Genomic DNA, 18,492 nt, shown 5'->3' with positions numbered 1-18,492 from the left:
ATTGTTAATAGACGTTAGCAAAATGTCGAGCAAGAAAAAAAAATTGTATAGAACTGGCAAGGTGCCAGCTACTCCGGAGAAGGTATATTTCCTCGGCATATTGTAATTGCCGGTCCAAAGGCAACTATGGCGACCGCAGGATCCCTGCTTCGTCGTAGACTTTACCGCTTTACCGAAAACTGCAGGCTGCGGAATTTCCAACGCCATCATGCCCAAGATCCTCTAACGAGATATCACCAAAAAATTCAGTGCACGATTCACAGAGGTCACGACGACTATGAGTGCCAGCTATCAGCATGAGCCCCTCGATACTCCTGCAATTAGTCCTCACCGGCACTCAGACTCACTACGAAAGTCCTGGATTGATCGATGAGAAGAGATTGGAACACCTGTTAATTGCTGGTAAACAAATTCTGTACAAGTCGCATCAAGAGAGCGACGTCCGATCTGCGCTGGGATTCAACCCGCGAATATGGGAGGGCTTGACGACAGTGCTCAAGTACGCTCTTCCAGCCCTAGAACAACAATCCTTTACCTACAAACACCCTCCGCACCTAGGTTTCGGCGGCAGCAGCTCCGAACTCATTGCCGCCCATTACCTCAGCCTGGTCAAGGACATTGAACGACTCAATGATCTATGTACCATCGCACGCAACCTCCTGGCCACCACCAAAAAAGCACAGAACCTGGCTGCGGAAAAAGGGTTCGATCAACAGATCCTCAAACTCATCGATGTCTGTGTTAAGGTCACGGCTCGGGGTTTCGATGGCGAGGCAAACCCCCGAAACGAGGAAAGATGGCAAAAGGTGGTGAATCTGTACAAGCGGCTGTTGATCACTTGCCTGCAGTTCTTGCACAATTTCATTATGCACAATGAACAGCGAAAGTTGGTTCTGTGGCTAGATCTGTTTGGACAGTCCCAAGCAAATGAGGGTGACGACCGGAGCAGTCTTCCAGACCAGCAGACTGTCGACGATGAAGGCAAGGACCATGCTGCAAAGGAGGACAGGATCCGGTCGACTGTTGAGAAAATGCCACGACGAGTGGGTCGGCTTGCGATGGATGGCGATGACCCCGGGTACAACATCGACGATGTCCATGCGCTGTTCGACCTGATGAGCACCAATAAAGAGCCGGATGAGCAGACTCAAAAGGCGGCAAAAGTTCTCATGGACAAGATCAGAACCGACATGGAAACTCTATCGGGTATGAACGCGAATCAACTGGACGATAGCCCAGATGTGCTGTTGAAAGTGGGCGCGGAACTACGGGCTTGGTTGCAGAACAAGGAGGATGTTACTGCCACCGAGACCAATTCTACACAAGTCAAGCAGGTTGCCGAGAAGATCATGGCTCTCACCCAAGTCAACGGCTACAAACCTAGCGCCAAGTTGAGGGATGCGCACTGGAGCGATCTACCCGAGCCGGGGTCGTATGGCGACCTGAATGAGACCTCCCAAGATTTGACCGAAGAAGACCTGAGCATGCCCCGAACCGCTCAATCTGCAGCTGCGACGTTGAAAGAAGCAAAAGACGAACTCATGGCCCGTTTACATCCGCGGTCTGGTCCCTTGGGCGAGTATGACGGAGCGGAATATGATGACGATGTTGATCCAGAGGACTATGAACTTGAAGACGACGAAGACGATCTCATCAGCGTCGGAGATAGTATGGAGGACGACGATTACCGTGGATCCGGAGATCAAGAACGCGGTCTGCTCACCGACGTTCCCCTCGTCCTCGGGCCGACTGAAATCGAAGCATTGCCCATGATCATTCAAGCAGGCATTGTGGACAATTTTGGCTCGAAAAACAGTACCACTGCACATCAGCAGGGTCTAAAAAACATGCAAGCGGTCCGTTGTCATATATTACTCGCTCAAGAAGCAGGCCGTAATGTTCTGCGGGAGTTATTGATATTCATCGCTGCGTGGGATTTGCCAGATGACGAGTTCTACTTCAAAATGATGGTGCAGATCATGGAAGCCATCCTGAAAAATGGACTCATGTCCCATGCATACGCGGACTTTGGCCAGCCCAAGGACATCATCTCCCCAGCGCAAGCTGTTGTTATCAAGATTCTGACACACATATTCCGCGCAAAATACAGCCCTCCTTCGGCGGCGCAACAGCAACAAAACGCGACAGGCGAGCAAGCACCAACAGCACAGCATCAGAAACCTCGACTGGCCCCCTCCCCACTCAGCCGAGTAGATGTCCTCACTGTTCGTTATATTTTCATCGTCTTCCGAGGCAACATCATTCCCGAAACCTGCGCCCTGATCTACCTGCAAGGCCAAATTCGCGCTGGTCTCGCGCTAGCAGAGGATTTCCCATTGAACTTGTGGGATATGGAGCGTGTGTACGAAGGCGTATACCAGTTCCTAGAGTTCTTTGCAGTGCTCACAGAAAATAATGACTGGAAAAAGTTGCTCGTGCAGTGGGAGATCGTGTATGATTTGGTAACGTTGATTAAGGAGTTGGATCAAAGTATTGCAAAGGTCGGGTTGACGCAGGCTATGCCTCCTCCCACAACGGGTGTGAATGGGAATCTGAAGATGTCGACCAATGGAAGGGAGGCGCAAGGCACGGCCGGTGTCGAACATCTAGAGCAAGCATCAACGCTTCCTGCACACGTTGCCGTCGAGAGACCTTATGAAACTGCCATGCCAGCCGAAGGACCCGCACAACAGAATGGCACCTCAACGGTCACCGAGTCGCTCCCCCAACCACCAAATGACTTACCCTCACCGTCACCCCCTGCACAAGCTCCTCCCGCGGCAACAACCGTGACCGAAGAGCCAGCCGATTTTGAATGGCGTAACCTCAAGAAACTAATCGTGCTGGTGTTGTCGAGTTTGGTCTGGAAGTCACCGACTGTACAGAATCAGATTCGGGAGTATGGTGGAGTTGAGACGATCCTGAGTTGTACAACCTATGATGGTAGGTGATGAGTCCTTCCGCCTCTTGTTCTACAAACAAACATCTTTTCTGAGAGGACGAGTTTGTTCATTGTCGTCTTGGTCTACCAAATTCGTCCAAATGCTTGCTCCATTTCATTTTACTGACAGTTTTCGGTCTTATAGCATGCAATCCGTACATCAAAGAGCACGCCGTGATGTGTCTAAAGTTCCTTTTGGAGCACAACCCAGAAAACCAGGCACTTGTTTCTTCCCTCGAAGCAAGGGAAATTGTCCCGCCACCCGGTGAAAATGATGCCGAGCTGGTGAGGGAGACGACTGAGAAGTTGGGTCTAGAGGTGCGCCTGGGAAGTGATGGGCGGGCGAGGGTCGTGAGAAGAGATGGTGTTCAAGGCCAGATGGCGAAGAGGGGCTTGGCAACAGACAGGAGTCCGAATAACAGGAGTGGCAGGATTGAGGAAGTTGGTGATGATTACGACGAGATCGCGAGCTTGGGCCTCCCGGTCAATGGAGGCGAGGCTGAAACCAAGGATAAAGGGAAAGGCAAAGAGCGTGCGGTGGATCTGGACGACAACCACGGGGACGATCAAGAGATCGAATTTATGTGAGCCCACGGCCCTACCGATTTGCGTCGTGCTATCGTAGAGGATAAGATCAGATACATTCCTACCTAGGTGAGACACCTGCGTCAGTGCCTGCTAGAGTAGAACCAGTCCGAATGTATATTGAAAGCGGTACTCAATATCCATGGATGCATGCTGGTGACTGACTGATCTACTATACTGTACTGTACTGTACTGTACTGTACTTCTATCTATCACGCGGTCAAAGCTTCTGCTTCTCCATCTTGGGAGGAGTGAGCTCTTTTATAAACAATATCCCTTTTGTCCTCTCGGATGATTTACTCTTCCAGCTTCACCCGTTCACTGGGGAAACTCACTCCTGAAGAATGCCATCCAAGCCGGCCACGTCGATATACACTCGTGACTGAGACGGGTACGGCCCTCGACAGATAGCCAGGGGGCGCATAGTTGAAAATAAATATTCAAGACGCCGGAGGAGAAATGAGTGTTGAACGAGTGTACGAACGAACAAACGAACAAACGAACACCGACGTCATCGTCGTCGCCTGTCGCCTCTGTCGTCGCCCATTATCATCAGTTCTGGAGGCTAGAAAGCCAAAGATTTTCCTTCTTCTCCCCCTACTCCCACTCCCATCCATGTCCGTTCCATGTCTAGGGTTCAAGGTCCAGGTCCCAAGTCCAGGAAACAGGAGAGAACGAATCACCGGATAATCCACATACAGATGGGACATCTCGTCCCGCGCGGACCCCTGCCCGTGCACCCTTCCGTCTGGCAGCGCACGTTGGATATCTTCGGAGGCTTGGCTGCTGGTGGTGGAAGTCTCCGTCTTTTTGGCCGTTGGGGATCGGTGGACATTCTTTTTTTTGGCGCTTTTCTCTCTTGTATTCACTCACTCACTCAAAAGAAGTGGGGCGGAGGGCTTGGGGACAGCATGAAAACCAAGCAAGACGGCAGAAGTCGAAGTCGTGGAAGAGAGTCGGCAAGGGCGGAGGGAGAGGGAGGAAACACTCTTCCCAAGAGGTAAAACGACTCTTTGCGGCGCGAAATGTCTCGCTCGCTCGCTCGTCTGGGTCTTTGCAAGTCTGTGAGATGTGCCAAATGGGATCAATTTGGAGGCAACGGTTTGTTATGATGGGCGTTTTGTGTATATGCCGGTCGAAGATAAGATTAGGTATCTGGTAATTGAAAGATCTGGGAAGGGGAGAGAGAGGGAGAGATTGCAGCGAACATTTTGTATCCTCTTGGAGAAAAGAAGCTCGTTTGCAGCGCTCTGCTCTACGTTTGAAGCTGGCGTTTTCTGTCTCCCCAGTAAGTGAGGCATTCTTGGAGTGAAACTTGCCTTTTCAAACCCCGTGGGTGATGCCAAACGACAACTGGCTTGTGCACGGGAAATATGAGTGTCATATTGAGATGGTGTAGCTGATGGAGCTCTAGCTTGCAAGGACGATGCTGTTTTATCTCTGGAAGAGCCATGATGAGCTGAGAACGCTTCTGCTGCTGAGGAATCCAGATCAAGTCCACTGCTTGAGAACTGTAGTGGTGCTTGCCACAGGTTGTTCGAATCTTCGGGATGAGCCCAGCACTGTTGACGACAAACCAGCAGCGTTGACAAGGGCTGGGATCTAGCATAAAGTGTCACATGGAAGAGTCCAGATGGCAAGTGTCGAAACATGAAAAAGCCAAGTTGTGCAAACGAGCTCCAAGGGTAACAACGGCCTATATTGATAGCCGACCTCCCACGCGAGTAAAGAGGCCGCTGGAGCTGCTACCTATCTGGCTGGTAGGAGAACAGTTCAAGATGTTTTGGCCCACACCATTGATCTCGCGCTTGGAACCGCAGGAAGTCCAGCTTTTGAATCGTCGATGCAAATGGCATAAGGCTCGAAGGTTTCCACACCCAGCCAGAACCAGACTGGGAGACCATGCCGTAAACGCCTAGAATGATCGTCTATCTCATGACAGTTGGTGATAAGGAGGGGTAGATGGGCTCATGAGATCGAATCGAATTTGCGAGATGTGCGATTGACGAAGGGGAACTACAAGTACGAGGTAGGTGACTGGGTGAAAGGTGAGTCAAGGCGCAGAAGTTGGTGCTCGATCCTCTCTCCACCGACTCAGCCTCATCTGATGCAACGAGCGTTTAGGGTTTAGCGGCATCTTTAGCGCCGTGTGGCCGACACAATCTGACCAATAATACGTCAATAAACTAAGCACCGCCACCACTAGCGACATTAGCTCCAATCCTCCCGTTGTAGGCCACATTTCGTTCCCCGCGCACCTGCACGACTCAAAAGCCGCTCTTTTCCTCCAGCCTCGTTGCCTGGACTTCTCCCAATCCTCTTTACCTCCATCACAATTCCAGCCTTCGGCTCTCACTAATCTTCCCTCAATGCCACCTTCCTCGGACGGTAACACCTCGATGCCAATGGAAGACCTCGGTCGTAGGGCCAAGGGTCACAACGTCAAGAAGCGGCTAGAAATGACTATTGGAGAGTCAACAGAGGCCAAAGCGCTCCTGGAGGAAACATATTGCAGCAACGATCTGAAGTTCTTGTCAAGTGCCGATCAACGTATGACCATAGCTCGAGGCACGCCCGTATAGCCACACTAACCATTTTCTTAGGTACAAACATACGATCTCGAGATTCCGACAACAGACCACTGCAAAGAGTTTCACTCCCACCAAGCTTGGCTTCGACTAACCAGCAGATGACCCACCAACTTAGCCAGTCTCTTCAACAAGGCCAGCCGCGCGGTTCTGGCAATGCAAGACGACGGTTAGTAACTGTGCCTTGTGTGCAGGTGGATTGGTGTCTGATGACCACAACAGTGACCTAGAATTGCCAGCATTGGGCATTTGTCCATTGTTGCTGAGTGGACACCCAACCCCTCTGATGCTCATGCACGCACCGAGAGCACTGCAGCCGAACTCTTTGATCGCGACGATTCTGAGATGTTGCTATCATCAGTGGGACAGTTCTCCATTGATATCGAAGAATGTACAGTCAGATGAAGCCTGGCTTGCGACTGTGGATTGCTCTGTTCTTACCCGAGGCGCTGTCCCGCCTCGAGAAAGGACGGGCAAACACATCCCGAGCAACAGGTTTCGCCGACCGTACTACATAGTCCGCCATCGAGCACGCAGCCGCTACGTGAAATCATGGCGCCCTATGATCCCTCCTGCATGAACCCTGATCATCATCAAGGTCAAACCCACACCGAATTCTGGGACCCATCTTACATCTTTTCCCTCCAAGGAGCGACGTGTCAGCCCTTGGAGAGCACATTACCACTACAACATTACCAGGCCCAACAAGTACACCATCTGCAACAGGCCTCTGTTGCCCAAAGCCCAACCACACATACAACACAATCCACCCCTTCTCTGTCCTTCGATACATCACCCGACCCTTCTTCCGACATGGAGGGAATGGAGTTGGATTACGACATTTTGAACAACCTAAGCTATCTGGACAACTTTGAGTATGACAGTTACAACGACTTTTCCCTGTTCTCGTCCGACGAAAGCTTCATTAAACCACCTTTCACTGATGCCGATCTATTTCCAGCACTCGACCTCCAAGCATCGCCGGTGAGCATTGCGCCTTTACCATCATATAAACATCGCTGCCACTTTGGAGACTGCACAGAGTCATTTGCACGCCCATGTGAACTCAGGCGGCATGAGTACAAACATACGAAACCGTTTAAATGCCCGCACTGCAGCCGCCCTTTCGCTGAGAAGCGACGGTGCATTCAGCATGTTCAAGCAGTGCATGGCCTGGCGACGGATGAGGACAAGGTCAAGTGTCATTTGTGCAAATATAGCCACGTCCGGCCGGACGCGGTCAAGAGGCATCTAAGGCTAAAGCACGGGATTCGAGAGAATTCGGAGTGGTCGCCGTCGACGGTAGGATCGGTGGTGCAGTCTGATTGTGAATCACGACCGGAGAATAGGAATGGGGACGCGGTCTGAGCGATGATGAGAAGGATGCTAGTGCAGGGCGTTTCTTGGATCTCGTCTTGGTTTTAACAGGGAAAAAACGCGCTTTATGGTTGCGGGCTGCGCTTTGCAGTGGGAATGTTGTATCTTAGACACGAGTAGCGAACATCCTGAATATTGACTGCTTTTATACCCCTAACGCAGAGAAACTAAGAGGCCAGTACCACAGGCAACGACACACATTACCGTGGTATATAGAGGACTGAAGTAAATGCTTTTGCTATACGACTTATATGCAGGAAACAGGGAGCTTTTGCTCGGGCAAGAAACTTGTAAGAAGAACGCAATGGATTCCAGATAGGGTGTGAGATGTCGATATCTGACATGACTTTTAATACCCATCGACGAAGGAGAGAGAGTCAGTCGCCCAGTACTCAGTACACAGTCTGCTGTTACCCTTGGGTCTTTTCTCCCTCTCTCCCTCCCTTGCTAGCTGCTCTTCGTGGCGCGTCGGCTATCACCATGGGAGATGGGTATCGTCGTACCTCCACAGACGCACCTCGTCAGCGACGGTGGCGCGGTCGATGATCTTCATCATGCCGCGAATGCTCTCAGCGGGCTCGATGGTGGCGAGGCCGATGCGCTCGGCGAGCGGGGCGACGGTCTCGGTGGCCACGACGCCCGGGTGCATGGGGAACGCGACGATGCCGTTCTTCTTCTCCTCGTAGGCTATGTGCCGGATGAACATGTTGAGCGCGGCCTTGGACACGGCGTACGCCGACGACTGGCCCGGCAGGTCCTCCACCATGGCCAGCGACCCGTACTGCGTGCTGATGGCGACGAACTTGGGCGTGTTGCCCTGGCGCGCCGACTCGAGGAGCAGAGGCCGCAGCGCCTTGAACAAGGCGATGTTGTTGAGCAGGTTCACGTCCAGAAAGTCCTGGTACTGGGACACGGGCGCGTCGGCGATGCTGGTCTCGTGTCCGATGATGCCCGCGTTGGCCACCACCACGTCCACCTTTCCCGCGACCTTCTTCACCAGAGCCGCCGCCTCGATCGCCTCCTGCACCGCCTCGGGCTGCTTGGTGATCTTGACGACGTGCACGTTCCCCCGGTCCGTCAGGGCCTGCAGCTTCGTCGCCCGCTCCGGGTCCCGCGACGTCGCGAACACAATCGCCCCCGGGCGCTCGCGCAGCTGGCGCACGAATTCGTAGCCGATTCCTTGCGTGGTTCCAGTGACGAAATATACCGTCTGGTTCGACATGTCTTTTCTTCGAGGGTTTTCCTTTCGTATCCGTATGTGTGTGGGAGAGAGACAAAGAGAGAGGGTGTACACAGTACGGTCAAATATTCGCTCGTAAGAGGGTTAAATGGATGGCTGGATTGAATAGACGGACAAAGTGAAATCCCGTCCCCTGCGAGTAGAGTACAAGAACAATCCCTAGCTAGTGTTGTTAAGAAACCCCAGGTTCACGTTCGCCTCGAGAACGGCACCCGGTCGTCAATAATGGTGGCCCTACATACACACATTACCTTGGTATCCAACGAACGACCCCGCTTTTCTCGCTCTGAGGGATCTGGTCCCAAGCCCCCGCATCTGTATGCAACGAGGCGTTGAGCCTGGGTGAAGAGGAGGTGCGTGTCGAGGTGGAGATGGAGATGGAGGTCGTGGGTAGCGGACAGAGTGGGGAAGATTGCCACGATATGCCCTTGACTTTTTATGAGGATCCCCGCCTCGATGTTCAGCCAGGGAGAGCTGCCACTGAGACTTGGGGGCTTTTCTTTGGGGAGTCTTAGGGGCTGCTGTCAAAGTGTTGGACGAGTCACTTTCTACACAAAAACCAAGAGCGCAAGACAAGACCAGATCAAGCGAATTGAGGAGAACAGCGTCAGATTGGAACTATGTGTCTTCTTCTCCCCCTCCTTCCCTCCCAAAAATCGAGGGATCACCACAAATATATCAAAAATGTCAGACCCCCTTTGCAAAAACCAGACAAAAACACCCAAGGGTGAACGAGCTACCAGAAAATCAAAAACCAAAAACCCGGATTACAAGTTTCTTTTTCTCTCTCCACATGCGTCATACCAGTTTATTCTGTTTTCATAAATTCCATCACACAATGGGGGTTTCCCAGTCGAGGATATATGCGTGCACTTAGTTGACTTCGATCAAGCCGGGGCCGAACTTGGTGGCGGCGGCGACATCAGTGACGGTGGCAAAGGGACCGGATCCCTCGACAACGGCGGCGATGGTCAGACCGAACATGTCGTTCTCGGTGAAGGGGAAGTTTGCGGAGAAGGTGACGGTGTTGCCGCTGACCGTGGCTTGGGTGATGGGCTCGACAACGGGCACGTTCTGCTGGTTGATGTACACCAAGCTCAGGCTGTGGTAGTTGCTGGCATACTGGGAGTAGGCACCAGTGGCGGTGAAGGAGAATTGGAGTTGCTGGTCCTGGGGTTGGATGTTCTGGGTCAAGACGTTCAGGGCACCGAAGATGGGGAGGTCAATGGTGTTGATGTTGGGGCAGGAGCCGGCAACAACAAAGTCTTGGTTCAAGGCAGAGAAGGCGAACTCGCGGGTGGAGGCAGTCAAGAAGGGAGCACCGCTGGGGATGAGACCAAGCAAGTTGCGGTAGAAACCGTTCTGCTCACCCTCTTGGCCAATGACCGCAGCGACACCGCGGATGAGGCCGTTGTCACCGTTCTGGCCGAAATGGGTCTGGACGTCACCGAGGGTTCCGAGGACGACATCAGTGAAGGTCTTGGCCAGGTTGATGGCGCTCTTGAAGTCAGACACGGGCACCTCGTACTTGCAGGGCTGGATGGGGCCGGCGTTGAAGTGGGCGAGGGCACCGTTGGCGTTCAGGGCGTGGAGCTCCTCTTGGGCTTGGACGGCGGTGATGGCGTCAATGATGGTCTGTCGCTGGTTCTGGTCCTGGAACTGGTACCCGGCGACATTGTGGGTCACGTTGTAGAGGAGTTCAGTGAAGAAGGCAACCTCAAAGAGCTCATTGAAGGCAATCAGTCTCAATGATTTGAGATCGTCATCGGCAGGGGGCGATGGCGGTGGGGGCCCGTTGGGCAAGAGACCGTGGGCTTGAGACTCAATAGCCGTGAGCTGGGACGAGGGGTTCTGGATGTTGGGGAAGCCGTTGGACAGCGGGAAGCTGAACGGGTTGCTGCTGCCATCGCTGGAGCCCGAAGACGACGACGGCGGAGCACCAGTGGACCATGAGCCACTGCCGCTGGTTGCTGATGGGGTGTAGTAGCCGTTGGCGGCGCTGTACGAGGCAGAGGCTGAGGCTGAGGCTGAAGGCTGGCCACCTTGGTAGTTTTCGAGGTGGGGCTTACGGCCGCCAAACCAGATATCGCGCTTCTCAACGTCAACGGGGACTGCTGCAACGAGCGAGGCAATGGCCAAAGAGCCGAGGACTGGTGCGAGTTTGGAATACATTATGAATATCGTGTGATGATGTGCTAGTGAGCGTGCGTTCAACGATAGGAAAAAGAAAGATTATTGTCAAAGTTGGTCTGTTGTTTGAATGAGCGAGAGAATGTGTTGAGAAAGCGAAAACTGAGCTGTTAATGTAGTCAAGTAAAGAATGAAGTGATTGTTGTATGAGTGAGACCTAACTTCAAGCGAGAGCCCACAGCTGAATATATAGACGGGCGTGCGTAGAGCTCGACCCAGGAGGAGCATATCGTGTGGCGAGCTAATAGTATTCGCCATTTTGGGGGGGCCAAGTTAAGCAACGTTGAGGCAAAGCTTGGACTGGGAGCTAAGACCAGGGCCAGAAGGAGATTGCGCTGTTGCTGACTCCGGCGGCCATGCGGCGATGCAGTGATTTGGTGCGCTGTTCGCTCGGCTGCTCTTGTTTCCCCAGTCTCTGGTGTGCTCACCGCCCACATTGACTCCATTTGGGATCGTTCTGTGAACTCGCGAGGTGTATCCAGCCAGACCATACCACAAAGGGGAGGGCCAAAAGAAAGGAGGATTCATCTGTCACCAGGCAAATTTCAATTCCCACGTCATACAGCAGCCCCAGTACATCCTCCATCCTGTGGCGGCCGCGGGAGAGTGAGGAAGTAGCAAGGACCACAAGGACCACAAGGACCTACCGAGGACCTGTGATGTCTGTCAGCTTGGGCATTAGCAGCTAGATCCAGGGACACAGGAGCACGAGGTACGAATACAGAGGATGCGCCACAGAGTGGTGTAACCGACTCGAGAGATTTTCTGGACTGCCCAGCTGGTCAGCGCTTGCACAGATCGGGCTATGGCGGTGATTGCGATAGACGAGACAGGATTAGTGCTGATGAACCTAGATCTGAGGGTCATTGGATGTTGAGGGGTGGTGAGGATGACAAAGGATGCGCTCGAAATAGGGAATTTTGCCAGCCAAAGATGCTGCGGCTGCGCTGCGGGGACTGGGGACTGCGCCGTATACAGGTAATATGGATTTGGACCAATCATAACAGAGTATAAGAACGCCTGCGCTAAAAAAGGCTTGACCTGCTCAAGCCGTCTCGGCACAGAAGCTTGACCGTCTTACGCTTCGTAATTGGGTCACAGCACCAGGAAGGCTCCACGTGCCCTATTTTTAACCACGATTCTTTGTGACCAGCGAAACCAACTGCCCCCCGGCTTGCCCCGGCCTCGTTGTCACTACCCAAATCCACGGGTCATGACCTGAGTCCAGCCTCGTGCTGTGGCTATACGAACAGAGTTACGGGTACGAGGAGTTGCGACCTGGCCCACGCTCTATTCCAGGGTACGATTACCCATGCGTAAGGATTCTGCCAGAAATTGAGCTCATCATCATTTTGCTGGCTTTTTGCTTCGTCATTTTGTCCTACCAAAGCAGTAAGACTACCCATCCCCTTGCGGCAATACTGACCTCTTCCAGCTGACGGTGTGTTATCCCCGCAAAGAAACTAGAAACCCGCTCAAAAAAGCTTAACTGTGCATCGGCTAGAGAGCCAAGTCACATCAAGGCCGTCCACAGCCCGTGGGAAGACAAGAGGACAGAAGTCTACCTACAACGCATCTAGTTGCTTTCTGTGATGGGCTTTGCCTGGTTCCGGTTACACAACCAAGAGGTGGACGGGCTCGGTACTCGATCGCAGAGTCACCTCTACCGGGTACAGAATTGTCGGTTGCCACCGGGCTTACTCTTACTCGCATGTGGATGATCAACACTATTGCTGAGTTGTGCGTCGAGACCCTCCCCGCGGTCCCTGTTCCTGTATACCGGTTGGATCATACAGTCATGAACGAATGACAAGTCACATCGGAGTGCTCCATACGTTCACCAGGTGTAACCAAACTCTACACCGAATCCACGCTCTCTTCCCGTGGCAGCGGACTTTCGACTTCATTCTATTGCGCCTTTTACTTCTCACGGGACTTTGGCCGATGGCCGGCGACCATCTGATTCTCGACGTTATTCCCTTCGGGCGTAGGAAGACTAATCTCCTGCGGGGAGCGTTAGTCGATTCCCCTTCAGGATCTATTCCCCTGGAGCAGGACGCCTTGCGTGCACATCTCTACTTCTACAGAAGTCGATGAGATTGATGTCTCGGAGCGTCAGCGCCAGAACAGGAAGTACTCCTAATATTTCTGGACGCCGCCTGGCAGCTGCCTGCAAATCCTTGCTATTCGGTATACCGACCGTCTTCACCAACTATCACTGAGCGGATGATCTTCGCTGCCTATCCAAAGGTGCAGTGACAAACAAGGGCCACTAATCACAGATGCAGGAACAATGACATTAAATGAGGCTACAAAAGCGGCGTATTGCCGATCCGCTGTATCGGCGTTTGATATCCCCGTGCTCGAGGCAACAAAATGTCGAAGACGGCAAAGTAGTAAACTGTTGCACAAAGTCCTGTCCTCCTCCTGAGCTCTACGCACACCTCCTGTCCCCTTTTTAATCTTCGAACAGAACCAGAGAAGTGAGGGGACAGACAGAGATTTGTCTTTCCTGTGGGAGACTCGGAAGCCGAGAAAAGAGAACGTGTGTCAAGAAAATCAAATCCGGGGACATCAACGCCGCCTTGGCGGCTTTATTGCATCTTTGCCAAAGAGCGGTGCTACTGTTGACAAGCTTTCGACTACTTGTGGATCTGGTCCGTGGCGGTAGAGAGGTTTCCGAAACTGCGGTCTCTGGTCAGATTTGTGCTATCTGTGCCGTGGGAGAACGGTGTGAATCAACATACGCCGAGGTGAGTTACTTGGGAGCGATTGCTAAGCCCATCTGCAGGAGTTTGCTCGCTTGGCCATCTAAGCAAAAGCTTCGAGCGTCGCGCTCAACCATATTCCTCCCATTCTGAACAAGTCTTTCTCCCCTGACTCGAAAGCACTCCCCTTCCATACCTCACGGTGATCTAAACATCTTCGAAGGGCGACAGCTAGAAGGCCTACAGTGCTTAGCCACTCCACCGTGACACCTGTCGCAATCGAGCGAACGTTGAGCCCGCGGAACTCCTGGTTTATCGCAGAATGGGATGTCTGGGTTCGAGAAAGGACTACGCAAAGAAGATGTGAAGCGAATATTTGTGCACAATCTCGGAACGTCTCGACATCTTGTTCGGCTCTCAAAGTCAAAATGAAAGCCCGTGTCCATCATGCCGAGATTCCTGACTACTACAGGAGAGATGCGAAAACGATTCCTGTGCCTTGGGAACACCCGCGATCCCATTACTCGTCCATTATGCGGCTACACAACTCTGTTCATGCCGTCGGTGCCGTCTATGTATTTTTTTTTTCTTTTCGTGGGCGGCAGGTTTCTCTGCCTTCTCGTGGCGCCCGTCTGGTTCCTTTGACTGCTGGCCATAGAGAGTAGACAGCGATATCTCTGCCTCGCCGAACCCGAGGCTATTGGCTGATCCTAGATGGAGTGTTCACGCATCTTTATATGTTATATGTAAGCAATTGGAGAGACCGTCCCCAACCATGGATCGCGATAGGTCAATATCAGAACGAAGTATCCCCCGACCCCGCATTGAGCAATATTTGGTCTGGATGGCATCATCCAGGCTGTTTCGTTTATCTTGCGAGGCTTGTGACTTGGGAATGCTTGATCGAGAGACCCCCTTGTCACTTTTCCGTACCCAAGTACAAAGTACCTTTGAGATATTTGAGTAGGCAACAAGACAAGAGACACCAGGCTCCCTCTTACAAAATGGCAACCGAGACAATCACCCGCCCGGCATTCTTGTCCCTCCCCAAATGGAACCAGGTTCCGGAGACGAAACATGAATGTAAGAAACACCAACTCAAGCAATGTCCCTCGGCTTGGCTTGTGCCTTGTGTCGAATGGTGTCACTGACAAATTGCGACATTTGTAGTGGACTGGGCCGACTTGGTTACCCTCGACCTCAGCAAGTTTGATCAGCCGGGAGGTAAACAAGAATTGGCTGCGCAGCTCTTTGATGCCGTCAACAGAATAGGTTAGTTGCATGACCCCCCCTTTGCCAGTGCGAAAGGAAAAGAAAGGCTCACTGGTCGACCCGATGCCCGAATGGTTCTTGTATAGGTTTCTTCTACATCGTCAACTTTGGCCTCACGCAGGAAGAGGTGGACCGCCAATTCAGCCTGTGCAAGCAGGTCTTCAACCTCCCCACCGACGAAAAGATCAAGTACCGCGCCGACCTCGAGAACGGGGGCTACAACGGGTACAAGCCCCTGGGGATCCGCGAGATCAAGAACGGCATCAAGGACAACACCGAGATCTACAACATCCCCAAGTTCATCGCGCAGTACGAGCGCGAGCACCCGGCCATCATCCAGGAGCACTGGGACGAGATCCAGTACTTTGCCAAACACATCCACTTCCAGATTGTGCGCAAGCTGCTCGTGCTCTTTGCCCTGGTGCTGGAGTTGCCCGAGGACTACTTTTTGAACCTCCACCGCTATGACGAGAAGAGCGACTGCCACTTCCGATACATGAAGTACCAGTACGTTGAGAATCTCTGCCCCTGTATATCAAATTTGAGAGCCGATATTGACATGTTTCCAAACAGCCATCGGTCGCCCGAGGTCAACAAGGAGCTGGATAATGTCTGGGTCAAGGGACATACCGACTTTGGAAGTTTGACCCTACTTTTCAGGTACGTCGCGACGAGCACAAAGGAAGAAATCAACTCTCTTGTCTTTGTAGGAGAACACGGGAATCAGACATCCCTAACCACTGCTCTCTCTCTCTCTCTCTCTCTCTCTCTCTCTCTCTCTCTCTCTCTCTCTCTTCTGATGGACCACCCAACTGACAAACTCTCGTGTCCGTGGAACAGACAGCCCGTGGCGGCCCTACAGGTGCGCACACCCGAAGGGGAGTGGAAATACGTCAAGCCATACCCGGAGAGCATCACGGTCAACATCGCCGACGTGCTGCAATTCCTGACCAACGGGTTCCTCAAGTCGAGCATCCACCGGGTGGTGGCGCCGCCGCCGGACCAGGCCGACGTCGACCGCCACGGCGTGCTGTACTTTGTGCGGCCCGAGGACAAGACGGAGCTCGTGCCCATCCAGGGCAGCCCCGTGCTGGAGCGCCTCGGGTACGACAAGGCCCTCGACCCGGCCACCGTGGGCTTGACCGCCGGCGAGTGGGTGAAGGCGCGGGTGGCCAAGAACGTCAGCCGCGTCGGCGTTGAGGAGGAGAGTATCATCAAGGGTGTCAAGGCCAAGTATTATGACTAGAGAGGATCACTGACGAGGAGAGGACGAGGAAGAATAAAAGTAAAGGGAGAAAGGGCGGAAGCGAAGAGAAAGGGAAGTACTTGGGGTTAGTCGGCAGATAGACTCACAAGTAGAGTACCTGCTCTGAGGTATCTCGCTTTGGCTATCCAGGTCTGTGTGTTGATCTGTGTGTATGTGTGAGGATAGACGCCCTGGAAAAGTTTTCTGTAGAAGACGAAGAAGCATATGACCGAGTCGTGACTCTTCCATGTTCTTGACACAGTGGGTTGTCTTGGGCAGATCAGATCGCACACCCACTCCTCAGTAACATGTGTGCATGCCAATGACCCTGGGCTTGGCCTTGGCCTTGGCCTGCTAGTAACTCTCTCTAGCCTCCCAAGAGCCGGCTACTTTTCTTTTCTTACCTCTTTCCGCATCTCGGTTCCAGCGTAAAGCTTTTCTTCTGCCAAAAGCGAAAAACAAGAAGCCGAGCGAGATGAGATTTTGGCCCCCACCAACCACCTTACCCAGGCCGAAGACTCGGAAAAGAGACGATTCGGTTCCGAAGAGCGGGCAGACAGACAGATAAGACAGACCGAAGAAAAAAATCCGAAGAAATTTGGCCCGACGACGCTTTGTGCGGTGTGTGCGTGCGTGCGATCTCGGATCGGGGTCAAATTCAGGAACTGGAGCTGGATTTGATGGTCCTGCGGATGCGCACGTGGCTGACGTTGGTCCCTCCGTCTATCCATCCATCCCGATTTCGCTTCTGTGTACTTACTTGGTAAGAAAAAGATCAACCGGTAAGTCCTTTTGTTGAGCGGGAGGGTCGAGACAGGTTTTGGGGAGAGAAGGGAGGGAGGGAGGGGTGGACTGTACCACCACCGTGTCAGCGAATCGGGTCATGCATGTATGAGTAGATAGATAGAAGTGGGTGGAAGAGACGTTCTCTGTATGACATGTACTTGTATCGTAGGTACATACTTGTAATCGAAAAAGAGGATAGACTTTTTTTTTCTTGCTGGCGGATACATAGTAACCCAGACATACACAACCTCCTACGAAAAATTGAGTGAGACACGGCTTCTAGGGGAGAGATGGTGCGGCTCTTACGAGACCATCCTCCATGACGACTCAACTCTGGTTGTCTCATCCTCCAGAATACGTGTCCGAAGCCATGTCAGAACTGGAGTCGGATCGAGGTCCCATCTCGACAAACATGGTGAGTGTACATACCCTACTCGTACCCGTACCTATAGGCTTTTTTCCGGAGGAGTCCGCTATAATACATATAATAGCCGGCCGCCATTGCCCAACTCGTCGACACAGTCATGACTGGTCATGTATACAGATGGGGTGGACGGGGCCGTGAGACATACATGTGTGTCTTGCGTGAGCCTCACCAAAGCATCCTCTCCGAGTCTCTGGCGGGTCTGATGGACTGGACAAATGCTTTTGTGAGCACACAGCCCGGACTGGATCCAAGGTGAGATGCGTGATGGAGTGACGGAAACCCAGAGGAGGAGCGGGCCACCATGTTTTTCTCTGCATACAACCGCCAGAGACGAAGATCACGGCGTATGTAACCATGTTGAGGCAATTGGCGAGACTTGCCAGCACCCAGATGCGACTTGTGTGCAACATGGCAGCGCATCAAACTCTTTGTGTGATTCCACAGCTATGCTCAATTCGTTGTCTGTGCAGACTGGTATGCTGGCGACGCATGTGTAAAGTCTGCAAGTCTGCCATGTTATTCAAGAAACTGCGCCTAGGCTCTGGGTCACATCTGATATCGACAGTCGTGTATGGTAGGTATTGTCCGGGTGGTGACTGCATCAGCCAGTTGCCTTTCACCTCCTTCCATGTTCTACCCTGCCCAAAATGTCGAGCTGTCGCCACCAACTCGGGTGAAGGGAGCAGGGACGTCAACATGCTTCTTTCAGATGTTAGACGTTCATGACTCTTTCAATCCCTGGATTGTCGAGACATTTCTCAGAGAGAGGAATAGAGAGTCATTCTCGCGACGTCAAACCCTTCAACATGTGCTGGAAAAGTCCAGCTTGTCAGATAATACAAAGAAAACGAAGCTATTGGGGAGGAAACTATGCACCGCAGTATTTGTTCCAGTTGCCATTGCGTAGAACAACGTCATTTTGAGGAGGAGAGGAAAATATCATTGGCAAAGGCATGGTAAAGAAGGGGAAACTCTGTGACTCCATTGAACCGAGGTGGGCAGGCTGGCAGGGGCATGTATACCCCAGTACCTACCTCATACTTCTTCCCCTCCGAGGTGAGGCTGGATCATTGAATCATCAACTTGTATAGCTGCCTTCATCGACGTCTACGAATCGCGGGTTTGAGGAAAA

The 18,492-nt window shown here is 52.6% G+C and overlaps 6 protein-coding genes across 6 annotated transcripts; 4 read left to right on the top strand and 2 right to left on the bottom strand.

Annotated features, from left to right (window-relative positions):
* Positions 1–296: 296 nt before the first annotated feature.
* AYO20_02173 (hypothetical protein) lies at positions 297–3,529 on the top strand (the record flags this gene model as incomplete). Its single annotated transcript, XM_022640479.1, has 2 exons — positions 297–2,943; positions 2,997–3,529. 2 exons carry the CDS (start codon positions 297–299, stop codon positions 3,527–3,529), a joined length of 3,180 nt encoding a protein of 1,059 aa, XP_022503536.1.
* Positions 3,530–5,895: 2,366 nt separating this feature from the next.
* AYO20_02172 (hypothetical protein) lies at positions 5,896–6,519 on the top strand (the record flags this gene model as incomplete). Its single annotated transcript, XM_022640478.1, has 3 exons — positions 5,896–6,076; positions 6,130–6,283; positions 6,345–6,519. The coding sequence occupies 3 exons, from the start codon at positions 5,896–5,898 to the stop codon at positions 6,517–6,519; spliced, it is 510 nt and encodes a 169-aa protein (XP_022503535.1).
* Positions 6,520–6,666: 147 nt separating this feature from the next.
* Positions 6,667–7,369, top strand: AYO20_02171 (hypothetical protein; the record flags this gene model as incomplete). The annotated part of the gene is made up of 2 exons (XM_022640477.1): positions 6,667–7,098; positions 7,157–7,369. 2 exons carry the CDS (start codon positions 6,667–6,669, stop codon positions 7,367–7,369), a joined length of 645 nt encoding a protein of 214 aa, XP_022503534.1.
* Positions 7,370–7,966: 597 nt separating this feature from the next.
* Positions 7,967–8,713, bottom strand: AYO20_02170 (hypothetical protein; the record flags this gene model as incomplete). Its single annotated transcript, XM_022640476.1, has 1 exon — positions 7,967–8,713. The coding sequence occupies one exon, from the start codon at positions 8,711–8,713 to the stop codon at positions 7,967–7,969; it is 747 nt and encodes a 248-aa protein (XP_022503533.1).
* Positions 8,714–9,604: 891 nt separating this feature from the next.
* Positions 9,605–10,903, bottom strand: AYO20_02169 (hypothetical protein; the record flags this gene model as incomplete). The annotated part of the gene is made up of 1 exon (XM_022640475.1): positions 9,605–10,903. The coding sequence occupies one exon, from the start codon at positions 10,901–10,903 to the stop codon at positions 9,605–9,607; it is 1,299 nt and encodes a 432-aa protein (XP_022503532.1).
* A 3,730-nt stretch (positions 10,904–14,633) lies between these two features.
* On the top strand, positions 14,634–16,147 carry AYO20_02168 (hypothetical protein; the record flags this gene model as incomplete). The annotated part of the gene is made up of 4 exons (XM_022640474.1): positions 14,634–14,712; positions 14,800–14,901; positions 14,988–15,561; positions 15,742–16,147. 4 exons carry the CDS (start codon positions 14,634–14,636, stop codon positions 16,145–16,147), a joined length of 1,161 nt encoding a protein of 386 aa, XP_022503531.1.
* Between the last annotated feature and the right edge of the window lie 2,345 nt (positions 16,148–18,492).

Source organism: Fonsecaea nubica, assembly GCF_001646965.1.
Source record: "Fonsecaea nubica strain CBS 269.64 chromosome Unknown Scaff9, whole genome shotgun sequence".
Taxonomy (NCBI): Eukaryota; Fungi; Ascomycota; class Eurotiomycetes; order Chaetothyriales; family Herpotrichiellaceae; genus Fonsecaea; species Fonsecaea nubica.
This window is presented reverse-complemented; position numbering and strand designations above follow the sequence as displayed.